Source organism: Rhinolophus sinicus, linkage group LG12 (assembly GCF_036562045.2).
Source record: "Rhinolophus sinicus isolate RSC01 linkage group LG12, ASM3656204v1, whole genome shotgun sequence".
NCBI lineage: Eukaryota > Metazoa > Chordata > Mammalia > Chiroptera > Rhinolophidae > Rhinolophus > Rhinolophus sinicus.
This window is the reverse complement of record NC_133761.1, coordinates 14542812-14570787: the sequence shown is the minus strand read 5'-3', so window position 1 is coordinate 14570787 and position 27976 is coordinate 14542812. Positions and strand designations below refer to the sequence as shown.

The 27976-nt window shown below is 35.7% G+C and overlaps 1 protein-coding gene across 5 annotated transcripts in view; it reads left to right on the top strand.

Annotated features, from left to right (window-relative positions):
• COL14A1 (collagen type XIV alpha 1 chain) overlaps positions 1 to 27976 on the top strand; it is a 224969-nt gene that overhangs the window by 144041 nt on the left and 52952 nt on the right. For all 5 annotated transcript variants that reach the window (XM_019716589.2, XM_019716514.2, XM_019716662.2 and 2 more), the window contains exons 28-36: positions 27 to 170; positions 998 to 1162; positions 1747 to 1785; positions 1950 to 2088; positions 6335 to 6477; positions 8174 to 8283; positions 11383 to 11541; positions 19485 to 19562; positions 22295 to 22381. In XM_019716589.2, the coding sequence (XP_019572148.2) occupies positions 27 to 170; positions 998 to 1162; positions 1747 to 1785; positions 1950 to 2088; positions 6335 to 6477; positions 8174 to 8283; positions 11383 to 11541; positions 19485 to 19562; positions 22295 to 22381 (1064 nt within the window). The remainder of the gene's footprint in view (positions 1 to 26; positions 171 to 997; positions 1163 to 1746; positions 1786 to 1949; positions 2089 to 6334; positions 6478 to 8173; positions 8284 to 11382; positions 11542 to 19484; positions 19563 to 22294; positions 22382 to 27976) is intronic.

The window sequence follows — 27976 nt, the reverse complement described above, 5'->3', positions numbered from 1 at the left end:
TGAACTCTTGCCTTCCTTTGTTTCAGGAAAAGCAATTAAGCATGTCCGAGATACCTTGTTCAATGCAGAGTCAGGTACCAGAAAAGGCATCCCAAAGGTCATTGTGGTTATAACTGATGGACGCTCACAAGATGATGTGGACAAAATCTCCAGGGAGATGCAATCTGACGGTAAGTTGTACATACATCACCAATAGTGGCTACCAGTAAAATGGTAGTATTGTTGTTTTCTGAGTACAAATGGAGAAGCTATATCTGCATGACTTAAATGTTTCTAAATCTTTCTCAATGTTAACTAGACAGTATGATTTTAAAAATACGTTCCAGGTTACAAATCTATTATTTTGCTGTATTTTCTCTAATACTTTTGCTACATATAGGACGCCCTGTATAAGAAATGCTAGCAGCTCAGTGCAATACTATGAAAAGGACCATTATAAAAAGCCAGGGATGAAACCTGATCACAGAAACTTCTCAGCCTCATCCTCTGTGACGTGGAGAGTCTCAGAAGACTGCTGTGAAGATTACATTGTATAAGATATGCCTGGCAAATAATTTAGTATTTATTTGCCAAGCACTGAACTATGACCCACCTCAAGCCGCTAAGCCTACTAATAGTTTCTACTTCTGAAAAAAAAAATCTATAACTTCTCTGTTTTAACTACACTTCATTTCATAAGTTTTAAGATAATTATTAAAAATATGCAGACATAAAGATGTTTTACTCAAATGGCAACTATTTTGTCTCAGGCACTAATTGGGGCATTGGCCTTTTTGAGTTTCCTTAAAATGGAAAATTTTCTTTAGGGGATGATGGGATAATTATCATTTCATGACATATGGGCATGCAGAATTCTGATGAACTGTAAAAGATGAATTATCCACCCCCACTTGTACTCCTTCGTAAATGTGTTTGAAACATTTGAATGTCTTGTATTGCATTATTTGTATCTCGTGCAATTTAAAGTAATCAGGAATCTGTTTCCTTTCTGCCACAGGCTACAGCATTTTTGCGATTGGTGTGGCCGATGCAGACTATTCAGAGTTGGTTAACATTGGCAGCAAGCCCAGCGCCCGACATGTCTTCTTTGTGGATGACTTTGACGCCTTTAGGAAAATTGAAGATGAATTGATTACTTTTGTGTGTGAAACCGCATCAGCAAGTGAGTTCTTTGAAATGAGTACTTCCTCATGTTGCTTAAAGGCTGAACAATTTCATACCGGTTAAATGCTGAGTCCCCTTAGACCTGAGAAAAGAATATTGTCTTGTAGAGCTGTTTGTTATGCACATATTAAGTGTTACGATTTGGAGCACGTGGAAGTAACCTTCCCCTCTCCTGGGTTTAGAGTTTTAGGTTGATGAAGACTTTCCCTAAAGAGTCTGTGTTTAAAAGTAATTCTGCTTAAGCAGCTGTAGCAAATAGTTTGCAAAAATGTATTAAGACTGCTCATCAGGGTAACACATTAGAAATGAGACTTGTCTCAACACATGCTCTTAAGTGACCACCATGGATTTTAATGGACCCAGGAGAGGAGAAGGAAACTATGGCCCTCTGGTTTTAATAGGAGAAGTAAAAGCATTTCAGTCTCGAGGAATCCACAGAAAACCATGGCTACATCTGGTTTGGACTCCCTTCACAATTGACTTCCAGAAAGATGATGTTAGCTTCCTGTTCTCAGGACAGGAAAAGAATACATTTGGAAGATATAGAAATTAAGGTTTTATATTGTGTGTTTTGTGTTTCAGCCTGCCCACTGGTGCACAAGGATGGCATAGATCTTGCTGGTAGGCTTCATTGCAATTTTTTTTTCAAATACAAATGTATTAAATAGCTCCCATTCGGGGTCCAGATTTTTCTTTTAATTCTTAACAAACTAATCTTGAAATTTAAAAATCCCCAAATGCCTGTTTAATCTTTTTCTCTGTCTCTGGGTTGTTTTTTTTTAAAGGATTTAAGATGATGGAAAGGTTTGGTTTGGTTGAAAAGGATTTTTCCTCGGTGGAAGGGGTTTCTATGGAGCCTGGCACCTTCAATGTATATCCTTGTTACCGACTTCATAAAGATGCTCTGGTTTCCCAGCCAACCAAGTATGTTTCCATTGCAAGAGATTAAAACCAATCATGTGTTTATTATATCGCAATGTGAAAATGATGTCAACTTGAGATAGACTATAATCCATCGGTCCCTGTAGGATTTTCCATATGTTTCCAGATGATGTTTAGGTTTCTTTGTTTAAAAATATCAGACTCACATATAATGCTGGTTGAACTTCAATATCTGTTGATCTAAGAAAAATGTATGAAGAGAGTTGATACTTACACAGCACTCTCATACCTGGCATTGTTCTAAATGCTTATATATATATATTAACTCACTCAAACCTCCAAATAAGTCTGTGACCTCAATTTCACCAGTAATGAAACTGAAGCACGAAGAAGCTAAGTGACTTGAGTGAGATCACATAGTTGGTAAGAGACAGTGCTGGGATTTGCACCTGGCAGTCGGGCCCCAGAGTCCACACCTTGAAACGTTTAATACTCGTGCCATGCATTCAGATGGTTTTTATCTTTGAGAAGTCAAAATAGCACCTCCATATACCTGAAGAATAGTATTCGATTTATGTAAAGATCACATTGTCTCATCGTGGTACAGTCTGGGCTGCACATTGGGATGGCTGGGGCTGTTTGCAGCAATTCTGCGGACTCTGCAGGGACTTGAGAATCCAGGGTGGGATTACCTGGTGTAAAGTGTCATCTCTCAAGATACCATCTGCTACTTTACATTCCCAACCAACATTTGTTTTTGTCTTTAAATGCCTTCAGTATTTTAACGTGCAACATTTTCAGTGTCCAAATGTTGAGGGAAGGGTTGGCGGTTATCTGACAATGTCTTCATTTCACCATTGGGTACTGCAATGTGTGATTTTAAATCTCTGACTGAGATTATATAAACACAGTCTTGCTTATCCAACGCCTTTTGGTGGATTCTTTAAGATTCCTCCTGCCTTCCTTTCTTCCTTCCAGTGTATAGTGTAAATGGTTTGATTTACGTATATTGGGACATGATTGCCACAAGATGGTTTAGTTGACGGCCATGATCTCATCTAGATCCAATCAAATAATAAGAAAAAAATTCTCCTTGGGATGAGAACTCTTAGGATCTACTCCTAACACCTTACCTATATATCATACAGCAGTGCCAGCTATAGTGATTATATCGTATATTACGTCCTTACTAGTTTCTTTTCAGTGTCCAAATTTTGATGTAGTATGCATATTTACATTAAAAAGGAGGAGAGATCATATTGGAGTATTAAATTTATCTATCTAATTTATAAACAAGTTGCTTTTCTCTCTTCTTCCAAATTATTATTACAGTCTTGCCTATTACAGTGCTATCCAAATTATCGTGTTTCACTTTGGGGAATAATATTTGAAATAAGTAGACCTCTTTTAATAATTTAAAATATTTGTTGTGATAGGCACAGTTTCACTTTCTAGAAAATGGTTATACATGCCTTTGACCTACAGAATATATGTGGTTTTAGAGAACGCCAGCATCTGATGTTACCTTTTGGCAGGGTTTTTTTTTGTTTTGTTTTTTTGACACTGTTTAGTGATGAATATTAAAATGGTTATTTAAAAATCATTCCTGGGGGAGGCCTAGCCAAAAGTGAGATTTGCCAGAGGGAAAATCCTTTCCAATTCCACTGAAATTGCCGTGCAGTTATCAATGCCCTCCACCTTGCCAAAGCCAATCCCAGCCCTTCTAAAGCCGTCATCAGCTTTTGACACCGTTGATCACTTCCTCCTCCTGGATTCTTTCTCCACACTGGGTCTCTGGGACACACACTTTCTTGAGTTTCTGCGTATGTTACCAGCTGTTCTTTTTCAGTGCTGGCTCCTCTTTTCTTCATCTCTTAATGTTGGAGGGACAGGCCTTACCCGGTGATCTCCTGTTTTCTGTGTCTAAACCCTCCCCAGTGATCTTACCAGTATCGTAGTGTTAAGTGGACTATATGCTAAGGACTCCACAATTTGTGTGTCCAGTTCAGACTTATTTCCCAAAATCTAGTCCTGTACATCCATTTGCTTCCTAGACATGTCTACTCGGGCATTTCAAACTTCGCGTATCCAGTACCACATTCCTGATCTTCTCCCAGAACCAGCTTCACCTATGACCTTTCTATCTCAATTGATGAAAAAACTGCATCCAATGATTTTCTCAGGGAAACAAACAAACAAAAAAAACTGACTCCTCTCTTTCGCTCACGTTCTACATCCAAACTATCAAGAAATCCTATTGTCACGCCTTTGTACCATCTCCACTGCCATCTCCCCAATATGGTCTACGGTCATCTCTTTCCTAGATCATTGTAGCAGCTTCCTAATTGGTCTTCCTGCTCCTACCCTGGCCTTCTTAGAGTCTATTCTTCAAGTAGCAGAGCCATTCTTTTAAATCGTAAGTCAAATCATGTCACTCCAGAATCTGCCAATGGTTCCCCATTCCCTTTCGGAGTCAAAGTCAAAGTTTTTGAGTGGCTTACAGGGCCCTACATTATCGGGGTACCTGTTACCTCTTTGACTTTACCTCCTGTCTCTTTTTTGTCCATTCTTCAAACACAGAAGGCACACCCCACTTTTGTGTCTTTGAACTGGCTGGATGTCTTTGTCTCCTTTGAGATTTTCTTCAAATGTAACCTTCTCAATGAGCCTTCTAAGTAAAGCCAACACTGATGACTTTAATTAAAATTGCAAAATAATCCACTTCAGCATTCCCAATCCTCATTGTGCCTCTCCATTTTTGTTTTGTTTTGTTTTGTTTTTCTATGGCACTTATTATCTTCAAACACACTGTATAAATCACTCTGCTAGAATTTAAGTACTCGTACAAGGATACTTGTCAGTTTTATTGACAAGGATACTTGTCAGTGTATTTCAAATGCCTGTTATCATGTCTGGCATATAGTAGGCACTCAATAAATATTTGCTGAATGAATGAATGACCTAACATATAACCAAATAAGAGAATGGAATATTTTATCTATGCAAATCAAACTTTCATTTTAAAATTCATGCTATAGCCCCACATATTCACAAATTTATTCATCTAATTCATAACTATTTTGGGGCTCCTACCAAATGTAAAGAGGTATATACATTGCTTGAGGGGAAATTTTAAAAGTGTGTGATTGATCTACTTAGTGGTTAGAGAGATAAGATGGTGTAGCAGGTTGGGTTCCCCAGGAAGCAGATCTAGAGATGGAGATTAGTATGCGGGGAAGTTATGAGGATGGGCTCTTGCGGAAGGGAACACAGGAAGTATGAGGGGGCAAAGGAGACTAGTCAAGCTGTGCAGCAGTCTCAACAAAAGCCTCAGGTGACGCACCCACAGGAGTTCTGAGAGTGGAGCAGGAGAAGCTCCCATCCTTATGTCCCTATCAAAGAGTAGTCGTGAAGAAGAGAAGCAATTAAAAACTTGGAATGACTTTGGGAGAGGCCTCTTTCTTCAGCTGAGGCAATTCCTGAAGGAAGCAGTATCTCAGAGCTGTCTGCAGACATCACTTCCAGAAGCAGGAGTAAAGTATTCTTAATTCTTGAAGAATTAAGGTCTGCACGGTCCATCATGGCCAGCAGCACAGAGAAGAATGCTACCAGCTACCCCATGTGGGAGAAAGCGACAATGTCTTAAGTTTTACAAAAGGACTATAAATAAACATGACTTATAATACTAAAGCTTTTGAAACGACTTAATTGTTCAATAGCAAGTGACCAGTTAGATAAATTGTGGAATAGCCAAGCAAGAGAAGATTGTGCAGACATTAAATATCATGCTTTTAAAAATATCTAAAGAGGGGCAGCCAGTTAGCTCAGTTGGTTAGAGCACGATGCTCCTAATACTAGGGTTGCTGTTTCAATCCCCACATGGGCCACTGTGAGCTGCGACCCCCACAACTAGATTGAAGCAACTACTCGGAGCTTATGGGTCCTGGAAAACACACTTAAAGTAAATTAAAAAGTTAAAAAAAAAAGTACTGCTAAAATATGTGTGTGTGTGTGTGTGTAAAACTATAAAATGTGTAGTAAATGGTGCTAAAAAAAATAAAGAGGCAAAATTATATAAATTGGACAAATACAGACATTCTTTAAAAACTGGAAGGAAAAGGCAGCACACCAAAAACAATGACCACCTCTGGATGGGATCAATGCTGATCTGTTATTTTCTTCTTTTCTGTTTTTCCAAATCTTGTATAATGAAAGCATATTTGTTTTTATAATCAGATAAATAATTTTTTTGAGGAGAGACAATAAAATATTCTCTGTCCATCTTCAGGTATTTGCATCCAGAAGGACTGCCTTCTGACTACACTATCAGTTTTCTCTTCCGGATTCTTCCTGATACTCCAGAGGAGCCATTTGCTCTTTGGGAGATTTTAAATAAAAATTCTGACCCATTGGTGGGAGTCATTTTAGATAGTAAGTATATTTATTTATGTAACATTTGCACACATCTATGTGAATGATGTATATGGCATACCATCTTGCCTGTTTTGTGTATATGGCAGACAGAGTAACTCACTGATCTTAAGCCATGTGTAAATAATAGCAATGAATTATGTAACAGTTGATTCATTCATTTATCTACTCATTCTTTCAAGAAATATTCACTGAGTTTCTACCATGTGCCCGCACTAGGCTCTGGAACTTAGTAGTAAACTAGATGAAAGAAACAATTACTGAGCTAGTGAAGATTGTAGGAAAAGCAAGGTTGATGGGGGAAGTGGGGATCAGTGAGAAGGGTGGGACAAGACATTCACTTCTTGGACGTGAATGTGGTAGTTGTCAGACGCCTATTTCATGTCCCAAAAATAACGTCAGATTGGCAGCAACATATTTGGGAAGAATTCTGAGATGGAGAAATAAATTTGGAAGTTGTATATGTGTGATATACAGAGGGTGCCAAAAAAATGTCTACACATTTTAAGAAAGGAAAAAACTGTATTAAAATTGTAATAGTCAATATATACCAATAACAAAAGATGAATACAAGTCACGTGTATACATTTCTTTTGGCATCCCCTGGTGTAAGCCAAGATACTAGGTGAGATCATCTAGAGAGTGAATCTAGAAAGAGAAGAGAATAGGTTTGAAGGCTGAGAAACTATTGTTTGGATGTTGGAAAGTTGACAAAGAACCAATGAAGGAAGCTTTTTAAACTCACACTCAGGGATGTCACACATAATGATCACTTAAGAGGATCATTGAGCGTTTGGTTAATGTCAATGAGTTTTCTAAATAGATTTTTAGTTTAGGGTCACAGTGAAGCTAGGAACCAAAATTTAGTGGCTACTGTTAGGTGCTCACTCAAACATTTGGATAAGGAAAGTATTTTAAGCTTGTTTTCAACTAGTATTTGTGAAAGGACTTCTCAGTACATGGAAATGAATCAATAGCTAAATACGATATTGTGAAAGCATTTTGCATTGATATTAAAACTAAGGGAAAGCTATAGATTAAAAGGGTGTAAGCCACTAACTCCATTACACCCAGGACATGAAAACAAAGAAGTCTCTCAAAATGATCAAGACTTTTGAAAGCAGAGTGAAGAATTAAATGGTAACCTGGGAATGAATTAGAAAAATATTCCTATTTCTTTGTAATAAAATATTCCTTGTAACATGAAATACTCAAGATTAGGAAGGTTTTTGTTTATTCATAATAAAAGACATATTGGAATATCACTCTTTTGGGGTGGTATAAGTTGCATGTCCTGGCAAAGTTGGTTGCTCTAGTGGGTTAATTAGGCAAAGAGTCTGGTTTCTGGTTCTTAAGATTTTATTAACTTCATTCTCCCTTTTTGTCTGCCTCTGCTTCTAGCTTCAGACAGCCATCTCCCAAGAGGGTGGTATGGATGAGAGTGCAGGCAAAGAAGTATAGAGGAACAATATGTTTAGGGATCCCTGCCTCACCATCATTGGCATATGATTAAATCAGTTAATTTAGCCAGTGGGATGGGCTGCCTGGGGCAACCTAAGGACTATATAGATCCCTTTCTCCTGAACAGATCTTCAAAACAATGGATGCATTATTTTTAGTATTCAGTTGAATTTTAGAAAAAAATGATTCACTCCTTTTAATTCTTTCTAAAATGTTTTTATTTTCCTTTGATTAGATGGTGGGAAAACCCTAACATATTTCAACTATGACTATAGTGGGGATTTTCAAACTGTTACTTTTGAAGGACCTGAAATTAGGAAAATTTTCTATGGAAGCTTTCACAAGGTGAGTGAAGCTTGGTAGACACAATTCTTTATTCTTATTTACTGTGGGCAAAGCGACAGAGAGATGTGAAAATAGTCCCTAGGGCTTTGGAGCTCACATTTCAACGGGAGTAAGAATTACCAGCGAGGCGTGTTAACAATGCCTGGAGATTCTGATTTGGTCATTCTGAGATGAGACCCTAAAATGTGCATTTTTTTAGCAGGTACCCCAGGATATATTGATAGAAGCGGTCCAATTTCCCAGTCTGAGGAGCAACGCAATAAAGGGTTCTGTTAAGGAGGCAGTTTTGCATTCACTACATTACATAAGCTGTAGAAAGGACTGCAGGTCTACCTGGCCACCCATGCAGATGAAAAGCATACTCAGCCAAATAATATTAAAATGTAAAGACAGATATAACCGATTGCACTGATATTTTTATGAATATATAGATAACCCATCACTGCCATCATAAAGGTTACCCAGAGGACGGATTTTGTAAAGCCTGACTTTACTTGTACTTATTTTAATCTGGTACTTGTACTAAGAACTCTGTTCCTTAACATTTCACGTCCCTGAAACAATGAGTTTTGGTGATCACTGTTTCCTTTGTGTTTGGCGAATAACCCCACTGATCTCTGGACTGTGAAGGTGTGTGACACCAAGACTATAGGGAGAGCAGAGCATTTACGAGGTGATGCTGCAAACAGCCCTTTAACCCAGCCCTGTGTCCCTGTTAGGGTGAGAAAAGGGATGTCACATCACACAGCAGTCTCCATCTTGGCTGTCTCCTGAACTGGGACATGGTCAAATACATATCATTTATACAACTTTGCTACTTTCTGGGGTTTGGAATACTGTAACTGCATAAGAACAATGGCATAACAAAATTTGGACGGTTTTGTGTAAGAAAAGTTACATTAAAATTTAATTTTTTCTTGGTTTAATAGGACTGTCCAAGGTATCATGGAAACACATGAGATGGCAGGTGGAGATTTACTAGTTCATGGTTCAAAATGGTCCCATTAGCTTCTCTTTGGAGTTGTTACCATTCCTCACCAAGTTCCTCTTGATATGATTATTTTAATCAGTTAGGCAAAGTCCCTTGCAGGGTAGTCAAGGAAAACTGTAGGCGAGTTGAAAAGCATGTGAGATTTCCTGAGTGTTCAAAACATGCTGTCATCTTCGCCTCTGGAATAGGCGTGAACTTGTAAATCTCATTCCAAAGACTCTTTTATGAGTCTCAGGTAAATGTTAAGCTTTGCCAACCTTACCAGAAGATCTCAAAGACCTATAAGTAAGGTTCGTTAAAAATTGGTTTCAAATTTATAAACCTTCAAATTTTTTAAAGTTATATGAAGAAAAATCTTTCTTCACTTTGCTAAGTCTTAACAAAGCTAAACAGCTGAATAAACAAAAAAGGAAAGGCTTATCATGTAACGAACTATTTTATTAATAGATCTATTAATGCAAAACCTTGATGCAAATCCAATTTGTACAGACTTATGTTATAATTGAAAAAAATACTTCCCCTTTATTTCTCATTGATTTTCAGTTGGCTTTAGTTTTTTACCCTTTGGACACAAAGTGTGCCCCCAAGGTCTCTTTCAAAAAGTTAATAATAATATAAATGGATTCTTAAGTGCAATCAAAGAAACACAATATTTTTGAAAACTTTTCATTGTCTTATTTTGTAATGCAAAAGTTGTTTAAAAAATGAATAACCTCCTACAAATGAACAATTCTTAAAGCATGAATATTATATGCTCGGTTTTCTAGCATCCAGCATGAAAATTTCTGTAATTTATAATAATGAAGAATATGGCAATGCTCAAAAATGCACCAAAGTCAAATTATAGCCTTCTAAATGATCATAAAAGAGATGTTAATATGAAGCAAGTATTGTGGGGAATTTACTCCAGCAGCTTTTCTCCAGCTGGGGAACAGTTAACTTCTTTCTTGAAGGAAAAAGAATTCTCAAGAACCTCCTTTATTAACTTAAATTATTTTTATCATGATGTAATTTAAATAAAAGATTAAAGAAAACTTGGTTTAAATCCTTATGCTTTCAGTTGCTATACAACAATGGAACAAAAATAAATTAAGATTGAATAAAACCAGTAAAAATAGAAGTAACACTATTTTAACATGAAAGATGACATTATTTCATGGATATTTAGTCTCTGCTCACCATCCAGTATACTAGCTGTTTTAACTATGATTCACATTGCCCAATACTTTTTATCTTTGAACTACCGTGATACCTTCCCTTACGCTTCTATTTATAACTTCTTTTGGCTTTCACTTAATATGAAATCATTATTTGCCTAATTTCACTCTTTTAACTCATGAAACAAGTAGCCTGCCACAAGAAGTACTCATGAGGCAAACACCATTATAAATTGAAATTGTGTTTATAAGCACTGAAATTTCATGGCAGAACCTGCTTACAATATGGTTCATTTAGAATATACTTCCTTTGACCATCACCACATGATAACACAGATTTTACAAATCCTCACAAAGAAAGTGTAGACCTCTGAATATATTGCCATGGACCTCCAGATTCTGGAGATTCCGATTTGAGAAAATTGCGCCATACATTAAGCCAAAAAGCTTTATTTCATTTGGTCCTGAAGTCGATAGAAAGACTTCCCCCGTCTCCTTCAGATTCTAGATCTTTCCTCCTTAACTTAAATTAATATTATCAAAGTGTGGTTTGCTAGCACTGGTGATACCATAGATAATTCTTTTGCTGGTAAATCAACCAAAATTTAATTTTTTTTAACATTTTCATGTGCATTCAGAAAAGGCATACGTAGCCCAACAATCCTGTTCAAGATGTTACTGCTTTAGAGGAAACCTGTATTTTCAAAAAGTGAATGCTGTCAATGTCATTTTAAAGAAAGTATTAATTAAATAAAAATAGAGATGGTACCTGAATGTGGGATAATCAGGGAGGTGATAAAAGTGGAACCTTTCTCCTCTAGCAAAATACATAGTGACAAAATTCGTTCATCTTCTCTTTCATACTTTTGAGCGATGAGTCATGCAGTCAGGTAAATTTGGTTGATATTCCTCTTACGTCTTACCTACTAAAACATCTTGACTTTTATCCAGCTACACATTGTTGTCAACAAGACTTTGGCCAAAGTGGTTATTGACTGCAAGCAAGTGGGTGAGAGGGCAATAAATGCATCAGCTAATATCACCGTGGATGGTGTTGAAGTCCTAGGAAGAATGGTTAGATCAAGAGGACCAAATGGAAACTCTGTACCAGTAAGTGGATAAACAAATTAAGCTTTGTTATTGTTATAGAAAAAAAATCTTTTAAAATATAGTTATCTATTTTCTAGAGAAAAAGTTTGGTGAAAGGATGGATGGATGGATGGATGGATGGATGGATGGATGGATGGATAGATAGATAATAGCATCTTTAATTGAACTAATACCTCCATTCAAATTTCTTGGCAGTATGCTTCAGCTATATTATAATAAAGAGAATGCTCCAGGATTTAGGCTAGTTTATTTTCAAAAGGCATGTTAGAATTCAAGTAGTAAAATATTCATCATATGATTTGTGGCATAAATGGTTTGAGTGAGAATCAAAACTTTAAATGAACTTCATTTATATAAGGAAATATAAATTCATACAAAATACATGCTTATTATACACAGGAAATTGACGTAAGCTCCTCATTTTGGTTAGATTTGGACATTTTACAACTAGATTTTTGCTATTGCTAATGTTTAGTCTACTCTTTAATCATATAGTTATTTAAGTAACAAATCATTCTAAGATAATGCATTTTTCGTCCTACAACATACAATTTAAGACTGGGAGATTTCCAATTGGCAAAGAACTCACATACCCTTCACATACTACCCACAAAAAAGAATAGTATATGTAAGCTTTTCTTTTAACACCATGTGGTCAGAGCTAATTAGCAACATTCTATAATTGGAGTCATTCTATAATCAGAACCCAATAGCCTGGAGAGCGTTTTATTCTTGCAAACAATTCCAACTGTTCTAATCTACATTTGTATATAATGAAAAAAAATCAAGTTAATTAGGAATCACTATTGTCTTGCACTCTCACAGATCTGTAGAACTCGCCAGCTATATGGAAAGTTCGAAAGATCTGGTGGTTCTCGTAGTGTGTGTAAGCTAAAGATCACTGTGTACCAATGAAATCTTCTAGTTTGTCAGATAAATAAATAAGATTAAAACAGACTCATGCCAATTGCATGGGAGAGAGGACACCCTCCAATAATCCCTACAACAAGCACGGTTGTTCTAATTCCACTACTCTAGTATAACCCATTCACTTTCTACACCAGCAAATAGTCCCAGAATGGTAAAGTGATTTACTTTGGGACCCTTTCCTATTTTATGGTATTTCTCTTTGTGGTAACAATAGAAGTCAAATCCTTGTGTACATAGGGGGACATTGATGCTTTCAGACCTTGACTAATTAGCTTGATACTCAGTTTTGAAATATCTTTGAAAGAACGTTTGTTTCTACTTTGCTTTGGAGAATTATGGATTAGATGTTTGGAAAGAGAAAACATAAGAGCTAGGGAAGGCTTCCTTGTTTTCAGTTATGGTAAAAGACTTAAGAATATTTACGTGATAATGAGGAGTTGTCTCCTCTAAGTGTTATATTTCATGCTGATTAAGAAACACACCATCTTCTGCTTCATAAAAGATACCTTTATGATGGCATATAGAATTTATAAAACTCCAAAGAATTTATAAAACTGTAGAATTTATAAAACTCCAAATTAGCAAACTAAATTAGTTTAGCCTTAGTTTATGTATTGCTTAGTCATGTATTGACAAATGGGTGTGTCTAGATGGACACTTGGAGGGATAAACGAATAGACTCTAATTTAAGAAAGAGAAACCAATTCTGTGTGTGTGAGATTCTGCACCCATATCACTTGTTAATGTTTTTTGTTTTAGATATAGTGCATATAAAATAACTGACACTTAGTAGGGATTGCATGAAGAGCAGATATTATTATTGCAGGATGTCAGTAATACCTTCTCCATCTCCTAAGACTTGTTTAGCACTTGATTATTTGTAGTCATATATTATTTTCTTCCTCTTTCATGTATCTAATTTTCACCTCTTTAGCCAGAGTATAAATCCCTCAAAATAGAAGCCCTGTCATGGTCTTCATTTACAACCATACCCTCCTACCCTATATCACAATATCTAATAAATCATATGAACAGACTAAGTTCTCAAGAAATCCTTGATAGAAATTAAATAGAATGTCATCTATTTGAATTGTATCATCTTTTCTTAAAATGTTGTTTTGCATATATTCTATTCCATGTATGGTATTGACAGCAATCCAATAATATACTGGGGGTGCCCAAAAAATGTATATACATTATAAGAGATGTTATCTATGCTCAAGCAGTAGTTCACTGTAATCAGAAGTGTCTGGACGCTGATGGGAACCACTCTGAGTGCCTCCTGTCATTGCAGAAGTCAAACGTGACTTATATTCATCTTATGTTGCTAGTATATATTGAGTATTACAATTAATACAGTTTTTTCCTTTCTTAAAATGTGTATACGTTTTTTTGGCACCCTCTGTATATATCATGTTCTAATTTGTATTTTACAATTACAGTTTTATAATTACAATTACAATTGAATTTCAAATTACACTCTATGTAATAATTATACTCTATGTAATAATTATACAAATATACGGCCAATTAAATGTCAAATAATTTATTCCCGAAAGCAAAAGTGCCTGTAGGTTTCAGGTCTACCAGCGATAAATCTGTTCTTTTGTCCATGCAAGAAAAGCAATTAAACAGAGCACCCTCTGTGGTAACTTCCAACCAATAGTAGACAATGGGGGAATTTATAAAAGTCAATAATTAAAGAGTTCTTTGTAAGGCTAGTAAGAAAAAAGTTGTGGCTTTTGTTCGAATCTAAATGTCTACAAAGGATTACTAAATAGATTATTGAAAATTGCTGCCCACTTATTGAAACATTTGATTATGTTGATATGGATGATATTAGATTAGATCTCAAGAATGTGATTGGAAACTCACTTGCTTTGGGGGTTATTACTTAATTGTTTCAGTGCAGGACAAGAGAGAAGCTTTAGTCCTCAGTTTTCAATTTAGAAATCACAGATTGCTAACAATCTTGATATACATCTGTATTCCAATGCTTAGCATAAGGGAATATATAATGTGCAAGTTTTAGATTATTCCAGCAGGAGTAATTATCATATAAGAGAGATTAATAGTTTATAGGCCAGCATTCCCTAGCAAATTCAACAATGATTCAAAAACTGCCAGACGATGGAAAAACCCTAAATGCTTAGTTTTTAACAAAATATACCGGGGGTGCCAAAAACATGTATACACTTTTTAAGAGATGGTCAGTGTTGCCCAAGCAGTAGTTCACCATAATCAGAAGCTTCTGAACCCTGATGGTAACCACTTTGAGCACTTCTTGAATTGCAGAAGTCAAACGTGACTTGTATTCATCTTTTGTTATTGGTATATATTGACTATTACAATTTTAATAGTTTTTTTCTTTTTTAAAATGTGTGTACATTGTTTTGGCACCCTCTGTATTCTTTTAAAAACCAAAGTTGAGTGAAGAAGAGATTAATGGATTGAGGGATACAGTAACTACTATATTGAAATTACTCACATTCATAATAAAAACAACTTGTGTTCAGCAATGCAAGATTTTATAGGCAGCAAAAGTCCCTAGTGGAACTAATCTAATGAGCAGGCTTAACTTTGCCGTCAAATACAAGTGGGAAGAAACTTAACAACTGTGCTTCTCATTTCTCATGTTCTTTCTCTTAAGAAGTATCTTCTACCTATTCTGATACCTAATGAAATTATAATACCACCAGTCAGAGATGATTCTAGAAAAATTTTGAGCTTCTGGCTTAGAATCATGTTTCTTAGTGTCTTTCTTAAATCTAACACATAATGATCCAATTGACATTTGTTTAGCCCTCTGCTGTTTAAATAAAGACAAATACTAATTATGCAATTTTTTATAAATTTATTTAGTGATTTCAAGCTTTTTTATATAGGAATCAACAGTAGACTAGTCAATAATCCTATAGAAACATATATTTCAATTATAAAAAAGATTGTGTTTTTACAAGAATTATGTCTTTTAATCTTTAAAACGATAACAGTAGCTAATATTTATTATGTGCCTACTATGGACCAGGCAGTGTATACTTTTCTGTGATTATCTCATTTAATCTTCCAATAACCCTGGGAAGAGATACTTATAGAAGCCCCACTTTATATACACAGAATCTGAGACTTGAAGAATTTAGGGAGTGATCCCCTTTCCAAAAGTGAGGAAAGTGAGATGAGTCCATATTTGATTTGCATAAGATTACCTGCCTTCCATTCTAAGCTCTCTTCCATTGGATCAGACTGATTATTACAGAACTTAAGGCAGAGGAGGGAGTCTGGTACAATCCAGTCACCATATGCCCTGTCTGTTCATTGCCAAGTTCAAACACTCACCATTATTTGAATTATAACCTTGAAAGTAAGTGTGATCAAAATGTCCCCCCAAAAGTGTGTCTACACCTTAACATTCTAATTACTACCAACAAATACAACAGCTGTTAATTTCAATTTGATGGTTTTCCTTAAATTCAATAAATTGATTGGGAACAAGTAGAAATACTATTTTCAGTAGCTGACAAATGATATATGCTTAATAAATCTTAGTTGTGAAATGGAGTCAATAAAAGTTGAACATCAAATTAAAAGCAGAAGATGGGCTAGGTCCCCAGTAATCTTTTTCCAGTATTCTTGCGCAATGTCAAGCTCTTTAAATATTAGTGTAAGTTCACGTATAGCTTAACTTCAAATTATATGCTTAGTTATGTGATGCTAGAAAAATTAGAGGATAAAATCTGGTACTGAGTGGAAAGTGGGGCCAGGAATACATTTTAATTGCCATTCACAAATCACAGTGACAACTGCCAAGAAATATTCTAATCTTATTTGCATGCTCACATTTGACCCCAAATGACGTGCCTTTTGTGCTGCACCCAGACAATAATGTCCAATAATGAAAAAATGAGCATTTCTAATTGGCTCAGTATTCCCTTGGAAGAGATTATAAAAAGTGAAAGGGGGAGGTTCTGCATGTTTCTCTCTTTCTTTCTCTCTCTCTCTCTTTTTTTTTTTTTTTTTTGCACAGATATATTTTTATAATGTTCAGTTAGTTAAAGAGGAAAACAGTTACAAAAGTAAAAAGAGCTGCCTCTTGGCATTAGTTGCTTGAATTATTTTTTTAATCACATTTATAGGCACTCAAATATAAGATCTTCGATATGCCATCTCTGTGCTCTTTTCTACATAAAAAAGTCAGAGGTTGTTTTATGTTGTTGTTGTTTTTCCTTTAGTCAATCCCAAGAAATGTGCCTTGGAAAAAGAAGTCTCTAAATAAAGGCTGAGGATTCTAAATGATTCCAAACACAAAACAATTATGAATAAATTTGTTGTGCTCACACAAAAAAACGGCTGCTGACTTAATCTAACTTGAAAAAGAAGGCAGCCCACGAGCATTCCTCAGCTGATAGTACTGGTTTCCGTCAGCATTTAGTAGGCATTCAACCCCTCGAATAAATAAAATGAGCTCATAAGAATCCTGATAACTCAATAGGGCAGAACTTTAGCCAAAGGTTTATATGTAGACATTATCTTATAATAGGTGATTAGGTGATGAATGTTTATTTGAAAAATTTCAAGAAATCCTGGGGCTACTGTAAGGCCTTTGCTTTAAAGAAGTATTCCCAGTCACTGACATGTTTTTACACTGAGGCTCTATTCAGAAATGCATATTTTCCTAATGAATGAATGACTTACAGATTTAGCTGATTTATTCTATCTAATGCTGTCATAATGGGACCCATTAATAAATGTCCCCAGACAATTGGCATTGTAAAGTTAGGCTGGGGTATCGTCATTTTAAACATTAGACTAAAGATCCATTCACTGCTAAATGAATTTCACCTCACCACAAGAAAATGAGGTGTGCTGTTCAAATCCCAACCAGAACTCAGCTTTCAACATGTGTTTAAATTACTTAGGCTTTTTTTGTCCCAAGTCCTAATCTACAGAATGGGGTTGATGTTACTATTGTCATGCCTCATCATGGTGACCTGAGGATTAGAAGATAGAAGCAAAATTCTTAGGATCCTGCCTGGCATATAGTAGGTTTTCACTAAATGTTTGCTAAGATTTTTCTCAATCAAAACATTAAACAGGTAGGAGTATTATAGAAACAAGCTACTGTTATATTTCTGCCCTCAATACTGTATTGCATTCACTTTGATTCTACTTTTTCGGCCTTTGTATTATGTATTCCTTCACCTTAAATAATTCAATTATGAAAGGGCTGTATATGTTACATTAAAATAATATTTATTATTTGTAATAATTATGTTCCAAGCACTGCTCTAAAGAATCCCCTGCATTAACTCGTTTTGTTGTTATAGCTCCTAATACTAAATTAACGAGTAGCTACTACTTAGTAGCTACTATTATTATACTAATTTTACAGGTGGAGAAACTTGAGACTCTCACATGTTATATAATTTGTTCCCAATGACTTAGCTTGAGAGTGGAGGATTCAAGGATTTCACCTAGACAGTCTAGCTCTATAGCCTCCTGACCACTATGTTCCTTGAAATATTTTTGTTACTCTTTTGTTCACAAAAATCAACTGCCATGTTTTTTTAAAATGTTCCAATTTTAAAAACCTAATTTTTTAATGATCATAATTTTGTTGTATGAGTGCCCTGCACAGACTTAGATATCATGCCCTTTTGGAATTTTTTTTTTTTTTTTAAACTGGGGAAAAAACAAACAAAAAAAAGAGCAGTGAGCCATGTTCGTATTTCTTCAAATAACACAATAGTTGTACATAGAAACAAGAACACGTGATGCCTTGAGTCATGGATCTACTTTCAAAATTTAAGGGTTATTTGATTAATCTTGCAAAACTCACTTGGGGAAGGATGTTTGCAGCAAGGCACAGTTCTTTTTGGTTATAACGAGAGAAAATCTGACTTCTCTTTACTGCAGACAGGACAGGCTCTTTTGTGATACTGCATGCAATGTGGGTAAGCTATTTCAGTAGTCCTCTCTACTTGAGCATTCTCATTTTCATCCAGGGGATCCTTGACAGGGATAAACAATATTCCTTGGGAGAAAAATAAGACACCAAGAGTTTCCAGCTTTTGCTTAAAGCACTGCTTGTTGAAGGAAGGTTGAAGATTTAAAATGAAAAGCACTTCCTCCTTCTCCCAGTTCTGTACTGATCACACTTTTAATATTTGAAAATAACATAGGAAGAAACATAATATTAGAAATAGTTGGGTCATGAAGCTAGTGTTAGCCCTTAAGGAATATTATAATGATGTTTTTGTATATTTCAAAATACACATTGAGTTATTGCCAACCTACATGAGTAGAACAAGACTGTCTAAATATTTATGGCATGATCAATGGCTTAAGTAAAACTACATTTAACCCAGGTTCTCACAATACTGTATGTGACTCTGTCATGACACCATGTTGTACACAGTAGTTACGTGCCTGTCTCTCACTCCCTGGAATTTCTTTGAGAGCAGAATGCTTGGTATTCTGGTTTTTGTTCATTTTCATATCTTAAAGGTCTACATAGTATCTAGCTTGTACTAGGCGCTAACGAAAAATTTGTCGCGTGTATACCTGAATGATTGAAATCAAAATTAATTCAACACACCTTCATGAATAGTTATTATAGGCCCACATATTGTGACAAGGGACACAAAGATGAATAAGTGGGTCTCTGTCCTTTGAAGAGCTCACAATCTAAGGAGGAGAAAATACAAATAATTGTATTGTATGGTGGGAGATATGCTATGAAAGATACATATGAAATGTGGGATTACAGAGGCCCTTGGAGTAACTGTAATGGGCAGTACATTCATATTTTTGTAATGTTATGTTATAAATGTATTCGTGCTCTATGATGTGATACATGAAAGGTGGGGCAATGAAATTCGTGAACTTTCCACCGTGCACTTACACAGTGGAAAGTTCACAAACATAATTGTCCAACTCGACATATGAAATCATTATTGTTGTAACTGCTGTGTATCTATCTTTTGTTGAATGACACTTTTCATTTTAAATTGCAGTTCCAATTACAGATGTTTGATATTGTTTGTTCCACATCATGGGCCAATAAAGACAAATGCTGTGAGCTACCAGGCCTGGTAAGAAATCTTCATTCATTATTTGGTCTGCTCTTCCTTGAAAGTTTCTAAAGTTATCGTTAATTTTCTCTGAAAATGAAATGCTATTTCAAGAAACTCGTATCAGAGATAATTCACTGTGATGATAATGAAAATTACAAAGAAGTTAAGAAGGAGGCATGTCTGAAATCAGCAGGATATACTGACACACATGGTGGGAACTGCTCAGCTCCACAAATAGTTCACATTTTCCCAGGTTTCCTGGTTCACGGATCCTTTAATGTTGGAATCAATTTTTTTTTTTTTTTTTAAGTTTATTTGGGTGACAATTGTTAGTAAAGTTACATAGAGTTCAGGTGTACAATTCTGTAATACATCATCTATAAATCCCATTGTGTGTTCACCACCCAGAGTCAGTTCTTCTTCCATCACCATATATTTGTTCCCCTTTACCCTGGAATAATTTTTTAAGGTGTCCCTAAGCCAAAAGAAATACCTAACAATTCCTTTTCTGAGCTAATTATGTCCAAACCACATACTAAATGTTTATGTCCTAACAACTTGTTTGCCTTATGAAAAAAATAATACACATAAATCGAAAGGAAAAAAATTATATATTTATTTCATTCTTAAATAACCATAATTACTTAATGGAATGCATGTGACTTTTGGGAATGTACAGTTTCTTCTATCTTGAGCACCTCCACCCTGACTTTTTTTTTTCCACGTGATTTTTCTCGTGGTACCTGCTATGACAGGAACATCATAACAACTGCCGAAAAACCAGATTTGCAAATATGTGACATCATCAAAAAAAGTGTTTAAAAATCTAATATTGAAACTGTGAATTACCTTGAGCTAGTTGTTCCAGAAAGTCCACTGGGCGCTGAATATTACTGTTTCTCTTGAGTTTTGAAAATATTCACAGTGCCTTGTGAGTTTATTATGGTGTCCCAGGGCATCTTGGTATAGTTTTGGAATCCTAGTTAGAAGCTATATAACTTATGCGATGCTACTAGAAAAACCAAAGGTTTTCTCATTATTAATACCACCTGTAATTTCGAGTATACTTGTACATATAAAAGCAGATTCCTATCTTAGGATCCTTAAGGCCAGTAGGCTGAAATGGGTGACATGGTTGAACAGTAATCACGTCTTAATAGTTAAACATGGAGAAAGAGCACGGAGAAGCCATCATCAAGTCTAAGAGATCTGTCTTCTTAAGACCTTAGCCCAGATTATCCTATTATCTATTACAGGCAGTAAATTCATGGTGACTATGTTTAAGAAGGAAATAATGTACTCTTTCTTCACCAAAATAAGTTTCCAAGTAGACTCTGGGGTGGAATTCAATCCGAGTACCAATGTCGTGCTTCAGCGCAGGGAGACTGGAAATTGAAAGGGAAAATGCTCAGAATCCGATGGTGTATCAAGCAAAATGTGATCACCACTTCTCCTAGGAAGCACCCAGGCCTTCTCAGAGCTTTTCCTTTCGTTCTTATCACTGGAGATGTGTACATTCCATGGTAGGAAGACGGATGGAGACACAGTCAACAACAATGGCAGAACCATTACTGAGTCTCTGATCATGGGAGCCCTGCTGTTAGCCTTACTTCGGGAATTGTTCAGGATCCTCAAGTTTGTATTTCACTCTAGTTGGCTGGATACCAGGCCAGCTATGTTAGCAGGGGGGTTTCCTGTAATGAGCTGAAAGCTTTGACTACTGGCCAACATTTAGAGAAAAGTAAATACAGTACATACTAGGCCTTTGCTCAACAATTTTTTGGTTTTCTGTTGTGAATATTTCGGAGACTGCGATTATTTTCAACTTGATAATTTACTTATCATCTGTGCTCTATTCAGTTCTAACTTTACTTTTCCCCAGTCTTATATAATGAAGCTCATTTTCATTCTCCCTGAAGGGACTGATGAACCCTATGGAGTTATACAGTTTCTTATCCCAGGGCCGCCTTCTTTTTTGGCTGCTACTCCGAATGGGATGTTCACAAATTGTTCAATAGCTTTTAGCAGGTGACCTGTCTTCGCTATATTCCAGGAACTCATTCAGATATATTCAGCCTGCCATTCAGAATCACAGGGCAACAAAGTTCTCCAGGAGAAGAAGAGGGACCTATCTCAAAGTTTTTTGTTTTTGTTTTTTGTATTTTCAGCCACAGAATATGAGCAGTAGTGAAAATTGTTACAGGGAATTAATGACGTGTGTAAGCACCGTTTTTATTTTGTTTTGTTTGTTTGGTTTATTATAGATGCAGTTGTTTTGGTTGACTATTCCAATAAGTTTTCTCCTATCCTTTGAAATGGAAAACAAAACAAAACGATTGTAACACAAAGAAAGTCTGCAAGACCTTAGTTCATAGAGTAATGAACTACACCTGAAATGAACAGCAATCAGGATTTTTTTTTGATCAACAAATATTTATTTACTTATTTATTTATTTATTTTTTGTACTCACTTCTGCCTTTCTTTCTTCCTCTGGATTCCCAAGCTGGTTTTATCAACATCCTTTGATAATGATGATTGTCAATGACTCATTAGACACCCACTTATTTTCCTTTAAAGAAAAGATTTTGTGGTCAGGAGGAAATATTCTCTGACTTTCTAGACTAATGTCACTTAAAATTTTTTTTAAAGGGTCTTAAATCAAAGTGTTTTCTCTGAGACCATAAAACCATTTGTATAGAACATCTTGTTAACAGTTATGCTATTTTTTTTTTTTTTTTTTTCTCCTCAGAGGAATGAGGAGACCTGCCCAGAGCTTCCACATTCCTGCTCCTGTTCTGAAACCAATAAAGGGGCTCTGGGACCAGCAGGCCCACCTGTAAGTACCTCGTTCAGGCTTAAATGTTCTTTCATAATATTTATAGCAGTAGCTTGTCGTGTGTCTAATATGTACTCACCAGTTACTCACTTAATCCTATGAGCAAACCAAAGCACAGAGATGTTAAGTAACTTGCCTAAAGAACACAGCTTGGAGGAGCTGCTCTTCACATCCGGGTCTTCATGGTTCCAATAGATGCTCTTAACCACTATGCCAGACTGGCTCTCATATTGCTGTCTCGTCAAGATCTTCCCTTTACAGTCCTGTGATTTATTTTTCAGCGTCAGTGTTTTGAACATTGGCCCCGCTGCTACGATCTGTAAGGTTGGCATAGCCTCCCTTTACCCATTCTGTATCAGAATTTATATGTGAAGGAAGGATTTCAAATTGACCAGGAAAAGTAGCCCATCTGAGAATGAAATTCTCCACCGCTGACTGAAAATTTCCTATAGAAAGGGAGGAAAGGAGGGAGGGAGGGAAGGAGGAATAGAGAATGAGTAGGAGGAGGAATCAAAAAGGGAGGGAGGGAGGCAAAGAGAGAGAGAGAAAGAAAGCATTTTTGTAAAATATAAAATGTTTATAACTACACGATCTGGCTCTTCGAATTTGCTATGATAAATCTTTTGTAATATGTTTAAATGTTCATTTTATATCTAGCCTGCTAAACGGGGATTATCATTGTTTCTTTAAGATAAGTATGATATAGCTGGTCTGTAGCTAGGAAATTACAAATATATCAAGGCAGAAAGACACAGAAAACAGGGAGAAGATGCAGGAGCAAATGAAGAAAGCCAGGCCTTGCAGGAGGAATATTCTGATTCCTGAGCGGTCCTTGCTCGTTGGCTTGCCAGAGGTGGCAGGGCCCGGTCAGCGTGCGTGCAGGAGCAAACCCACACCGACAGCTGGCTTGAAGCATGAAAGTTCACGCCAGGTTGGCCCCACCACCAACACAATTTTCCTTCACTTGGGCACCACATTTCCTGAACTGAAAAAAAGAAAGAGAACCTGCTGAATGCTTCTGAAATATATCCCAGCAGTTTCTCCCTTATCTTTGGCACATAGAACATTTCTTTCAAGCTATGGATGTAGAACCCAAATACTTTTTTTTTTTTTTTTAACAAAAGACTCTTTATCCCGAAGAAGCAAGTGTGGAGCAGTGGTAAAAGCATTGAATTTAAATCCTAAGACTAAGCGGTGAACCTCCACTATCTCATATATAAAACAGCACCCACCTCTTTAACTGGTCTTATGAGGAATTCACAAGATCGTATGTATAAATATTCTGTGTATTGTAAACCTTGAATCAAATGTAAGGAGTGATCTTTAGCTTAATCTGGAAATTGAAAGCAGTTATTTTCAACTATGTGCAGCTTGCTTTTTTTCACCCAAAAGTGTGCTTTTGAGCTTTATGCAGAGTTAATGCACATTGTACCTGCTGTAAGATGCTCCATTATATAAACTACAATTTATGGAGTAGTTTTACTGTGGAGTAATACTATGGAGTATTTCCCTACTACAGTATTAGCACAGTGAACATCCTTCGTATGTCGCTTTGCAAACATGAGTGAGTGGTCTTGCAATAGCCCTTAGAATCAGATTTGTTGCAAGGTAAGGAAGGTGCATCTTCAACATCAAGAAGAAACCCCAGATTACTTTGCAAGGTGGTTTTCCTAATAGCCTCTCCCCCAGATCCTGTATAAGAGGTCTGGTTTCCCTGCATCTGGCCTGCAAGCTCTGATGCTTCCAGACAGGAGTGTCTTCCTTATCTGGTGACTGTAAAACCCTGTGTCATTTTAATTAGGACATTCCTTTCCTGCAAGTGAGATGGAACAGGTTTTCATTTGTCTCTGAACCATTTGTATTTTTTCTCATATAGATACCTGTTTATAGACTTTGCTGGGGTTTGTTTTTTTGTGCGCAGTTTTTTTCTCATTGATTTGTACGTGGTGTTATGTATTTTGGACAGTATTCCTTTATTAGTGATACGGTTTACAAATATCTTTTCCTGGTCTATAGATTGCTTGTTGTTATTTATAGCAATTTATATTGTCTAGAAATGATCATTCTAATGTAGTCAAATTTAATATTTCTGTGAGCTGTCGTCTTTTGTATTTTTCTTTATTCCTTCTTTGGTTCATGATTTATTTAGAAGTGTCTTTTAAAATTTTGAATCATATGTGCAATTTTTGTCTTTTTCTTATTGATGCATTAATTTTATTGCACTTTATCATGGAAGATAGTCTGTATAGTGCCAATTCTTTGACATTTGTTGATTCTGTGACATTTGCTTTGTGGCCTTTTCTCAAGTGTTACAGATTTTTCCATGTATGCTTTGGAAGAATGAGTGTTCTCTAATTGTGGAGTTTGGAATTTTAAATATAAACATCCAGTAAATCAAATTGTAAATTGTGTTAGGATCGTCTTTATCTTCATTAATTCTTTATCTTTTGGTTACTGAGATAGATATTTAAAATCTTCTTTCCATTTGCCAAATTGTCAAATTCTCTTTCTAATTCTCCATGATATACAGATTGGTTTATAAATACGCAAAAAAAAACAACAACCAGAACAATTATGTTCCTAGTGACTTGCTGTGTCAACATTTCTTTTTCGAATTATTTTCCTGGCATACATATATTTTCTTCATCCTTTTCATGTTAACCTTTCATATCTTTATATTTTAGTTGTGTCTCTCAATAGCATATGCCTGGACTTTTTTTAAAATCTGGTTTTATAATCTTTTTTTTTAGAGTTTAGTTCATTCTATTGTTTGTGATAATTAACCTATTTGGCTTTATATTCCTATATCAGTCACATTAATTTGTTCCTTTTTGTGTGTACACACACACACACACACACACACACACACCAAGGGTGCCAAAAAAAATGTATACAAGTGGACACTTTGGTCAACGTTGCTCAAGCAGTAGTTCACTATAATCAGAAGTGTCTGGACGCTGATGGGAACCACTTTGAGAACCTCTTATAATTGCAGAAGTCAAACGTGACTTGTGTTCATCTTTTGTTATCGGTATATATGGAGTATTACAATTTTAATACAGTTGTCCTTTCTTAAAATGTGTAACATTTTTTTGGCACCCTCTGTATATGGCTTTCTTGGTTGATTGAAATTTTATTTATTTATTTGCAGTTTTTGGCTTTTTGCTTTTATTCTCATTTTTTTCTTTTTCCCTCCACTAATTTGAAACTTATACTCTCTATGTATGTCCTTTTAATAATTAACCTAGAAATTTTACCAGGTGTATTTCTCTTGACAAAGTAAAAAAAAAAAATCAAGATTTCTACCCTTCTTTTAACCAACATGATGTTCTTGGAATTTTTTTTCTTTTGCATCATTCTTTTTATAATTTACCTGCCGTTGCTACCCAGTATTTTAGTATTTTTTTTATCATCCCAAATTTGAGATTTTATTTTTATTTCTTGTTATAAATCACTGTGTTAAGACTTGCCTATATATCTGCTCTTTCTTGGCTCACATTGTCTGCTGGTATCATTTGTATTTTTTCTGCAGTACATTCTTTGGCTCTTCCTTTAATGGGAGGCTATTGGAAGTAAATTTTCAGTTTTTGTTCCTCTGAAAATGCTTTTATTTCACATGTTATCAAAAGATAGCTCTGATGGTTGTTACAGAGATAGTTAATTGCCCCCATATTCATTGCCACTGCTTCTTTTCAATAGTAGAACCAAGCAGGTAGTCAGTCATTCAGCGAGGGGCTTGATTTCTGAACATCTATGCATGCAGGTATGGTCTTCTGACTAACTTCTGGCCAGTGAGCGAGAACGTATGTGCAGTCACCCTGAGTGTCATTCTTAAATGAAAACCAAATGCCCTCCTTAACCATTCCCAACAGACTAGAATGGGAACCTGTGGTAGTGAGTTCATGGTGATAAGCAGTGTTCTGGGATATAACATAGTAATCAGATGGAAGCAACCAGGGTTTCACACTGCCTTACATGGTAAAGCTACTCACTGGACCAGTTATCAACTCAGGTTTTAATCTAAGAAAATAATAAACCTTCTATCTTGTTTAAAATTTTTAGTATTGACCTCGACTAAACCACTCAGACTACGTTCCAAACTAATACGCTGGGAGTACAATTTTAGATTCACGATTTTTTTCTCTGAGCATGTTGTAGGTGCTAATACACTGTTTTTCAGCTTCCATTGTTGCTATTGAAAATCACCTGTCAGTCAAACTAACTGTCATCCTGTGAGAAATCTTTTCTTCCTGGTTGTTTCCAAGATCCTTTTGTCTTTTGGTGTGGATTTTTGATATGTTGTTTTCCCATTTTGGAAAATTTGAGACTTCATGAATTTGAATACCAATGTTCTCATTACATTTGGAGTTTTCTTAATATCTCTTTGAATATTGTCTCTCTTCTATCATCTCAATTATGGTTTTCTGAAACTCCAACTAGAGGTACTTTGTAACTTCTAATTTTACTCTCATGTATCTTAACATTTCTTATTTACTTTTTATTTGTATCTTCAGTCTTCATTTTGTGGAATTTCTTCAATGTTATCTCCTGGTGTACTCTATTTTTGGCTATGTTTAATATGCAATTTAAGCTATCCATTGTGTTTATGATTTTGATTATTATGTTTAACGTATCTAGAAGTTATATTTGGTTTCTTTTCAAAACTCTGGTCATTTGTGTAGTCTCTTCTCTTGTAACACTTTCAAAACTATTTTTTCTTTAAATATACTAAATACAGTTTATATTCTTTATCTGATAATTTGATAATCTCAATATCTGCAGTGTATGTGGTTCTGATTCTGCCATTTGTTTTTCTGCTGATTTTACTCATGCGATCTTGTTTCCATGTATATTGTGTGATATTTCTTTTTGGTGTATATTTGAGTTCATATTACTTGAAACTTTCTCTCTGGGAATATTTTCAACCTGTGTTTGAACTATATTCCTCCAGAGAATATCTGTATCTGCGTCTGCTAAACTTCTGAGTATACAACCAAATGAAAACCACCTAAAAGGACTGACTTTGCAGTTTTTTGGGGGTTTTTTTTGTATATCCTTACCAGCAGTGTGAATTTAGTCCCTAGATTGTATGAGACTCAGCTGCTGAGTAATATTTCTTAGGGGAGACATTTCCTATTCCTCCCATAGCTAGTGTAAAATAGCATCTTGGTCATCAACCTTCTAGTGGGCCTTTTTTTGTTGTTTTTTTCTAGCTTATTCAGAGAGCAGCCTTTTAAGTTCTTCAAGTTTAATGAATGTTTCATATTCTATCCTTCCCCCACCTATCATCAGCTCAAGTTCACATTTCGTTGCCTTGTGTGGGCTATAAAATACAAGCTTTGCAGCAAACATCAACCACCTTTCCCATCTGCTCCCAGGGCAGTCTCAGTATACATGCCTGTTGCAGTGGTTTTTCATTTTTTCTTCATTCCTGGTATTTAAGGATTCAGCTCTTAATTACAATAATGTTTATTTTATTTTAAACAACATTAATAAACTTTTATAGCTGGAGGGGTTTCAAGTTTTTTTAATTTGCACTACTGCTGGAACACGTTATAAAACATTTACATATGACCCAAGAGTCAGACTTTGTAA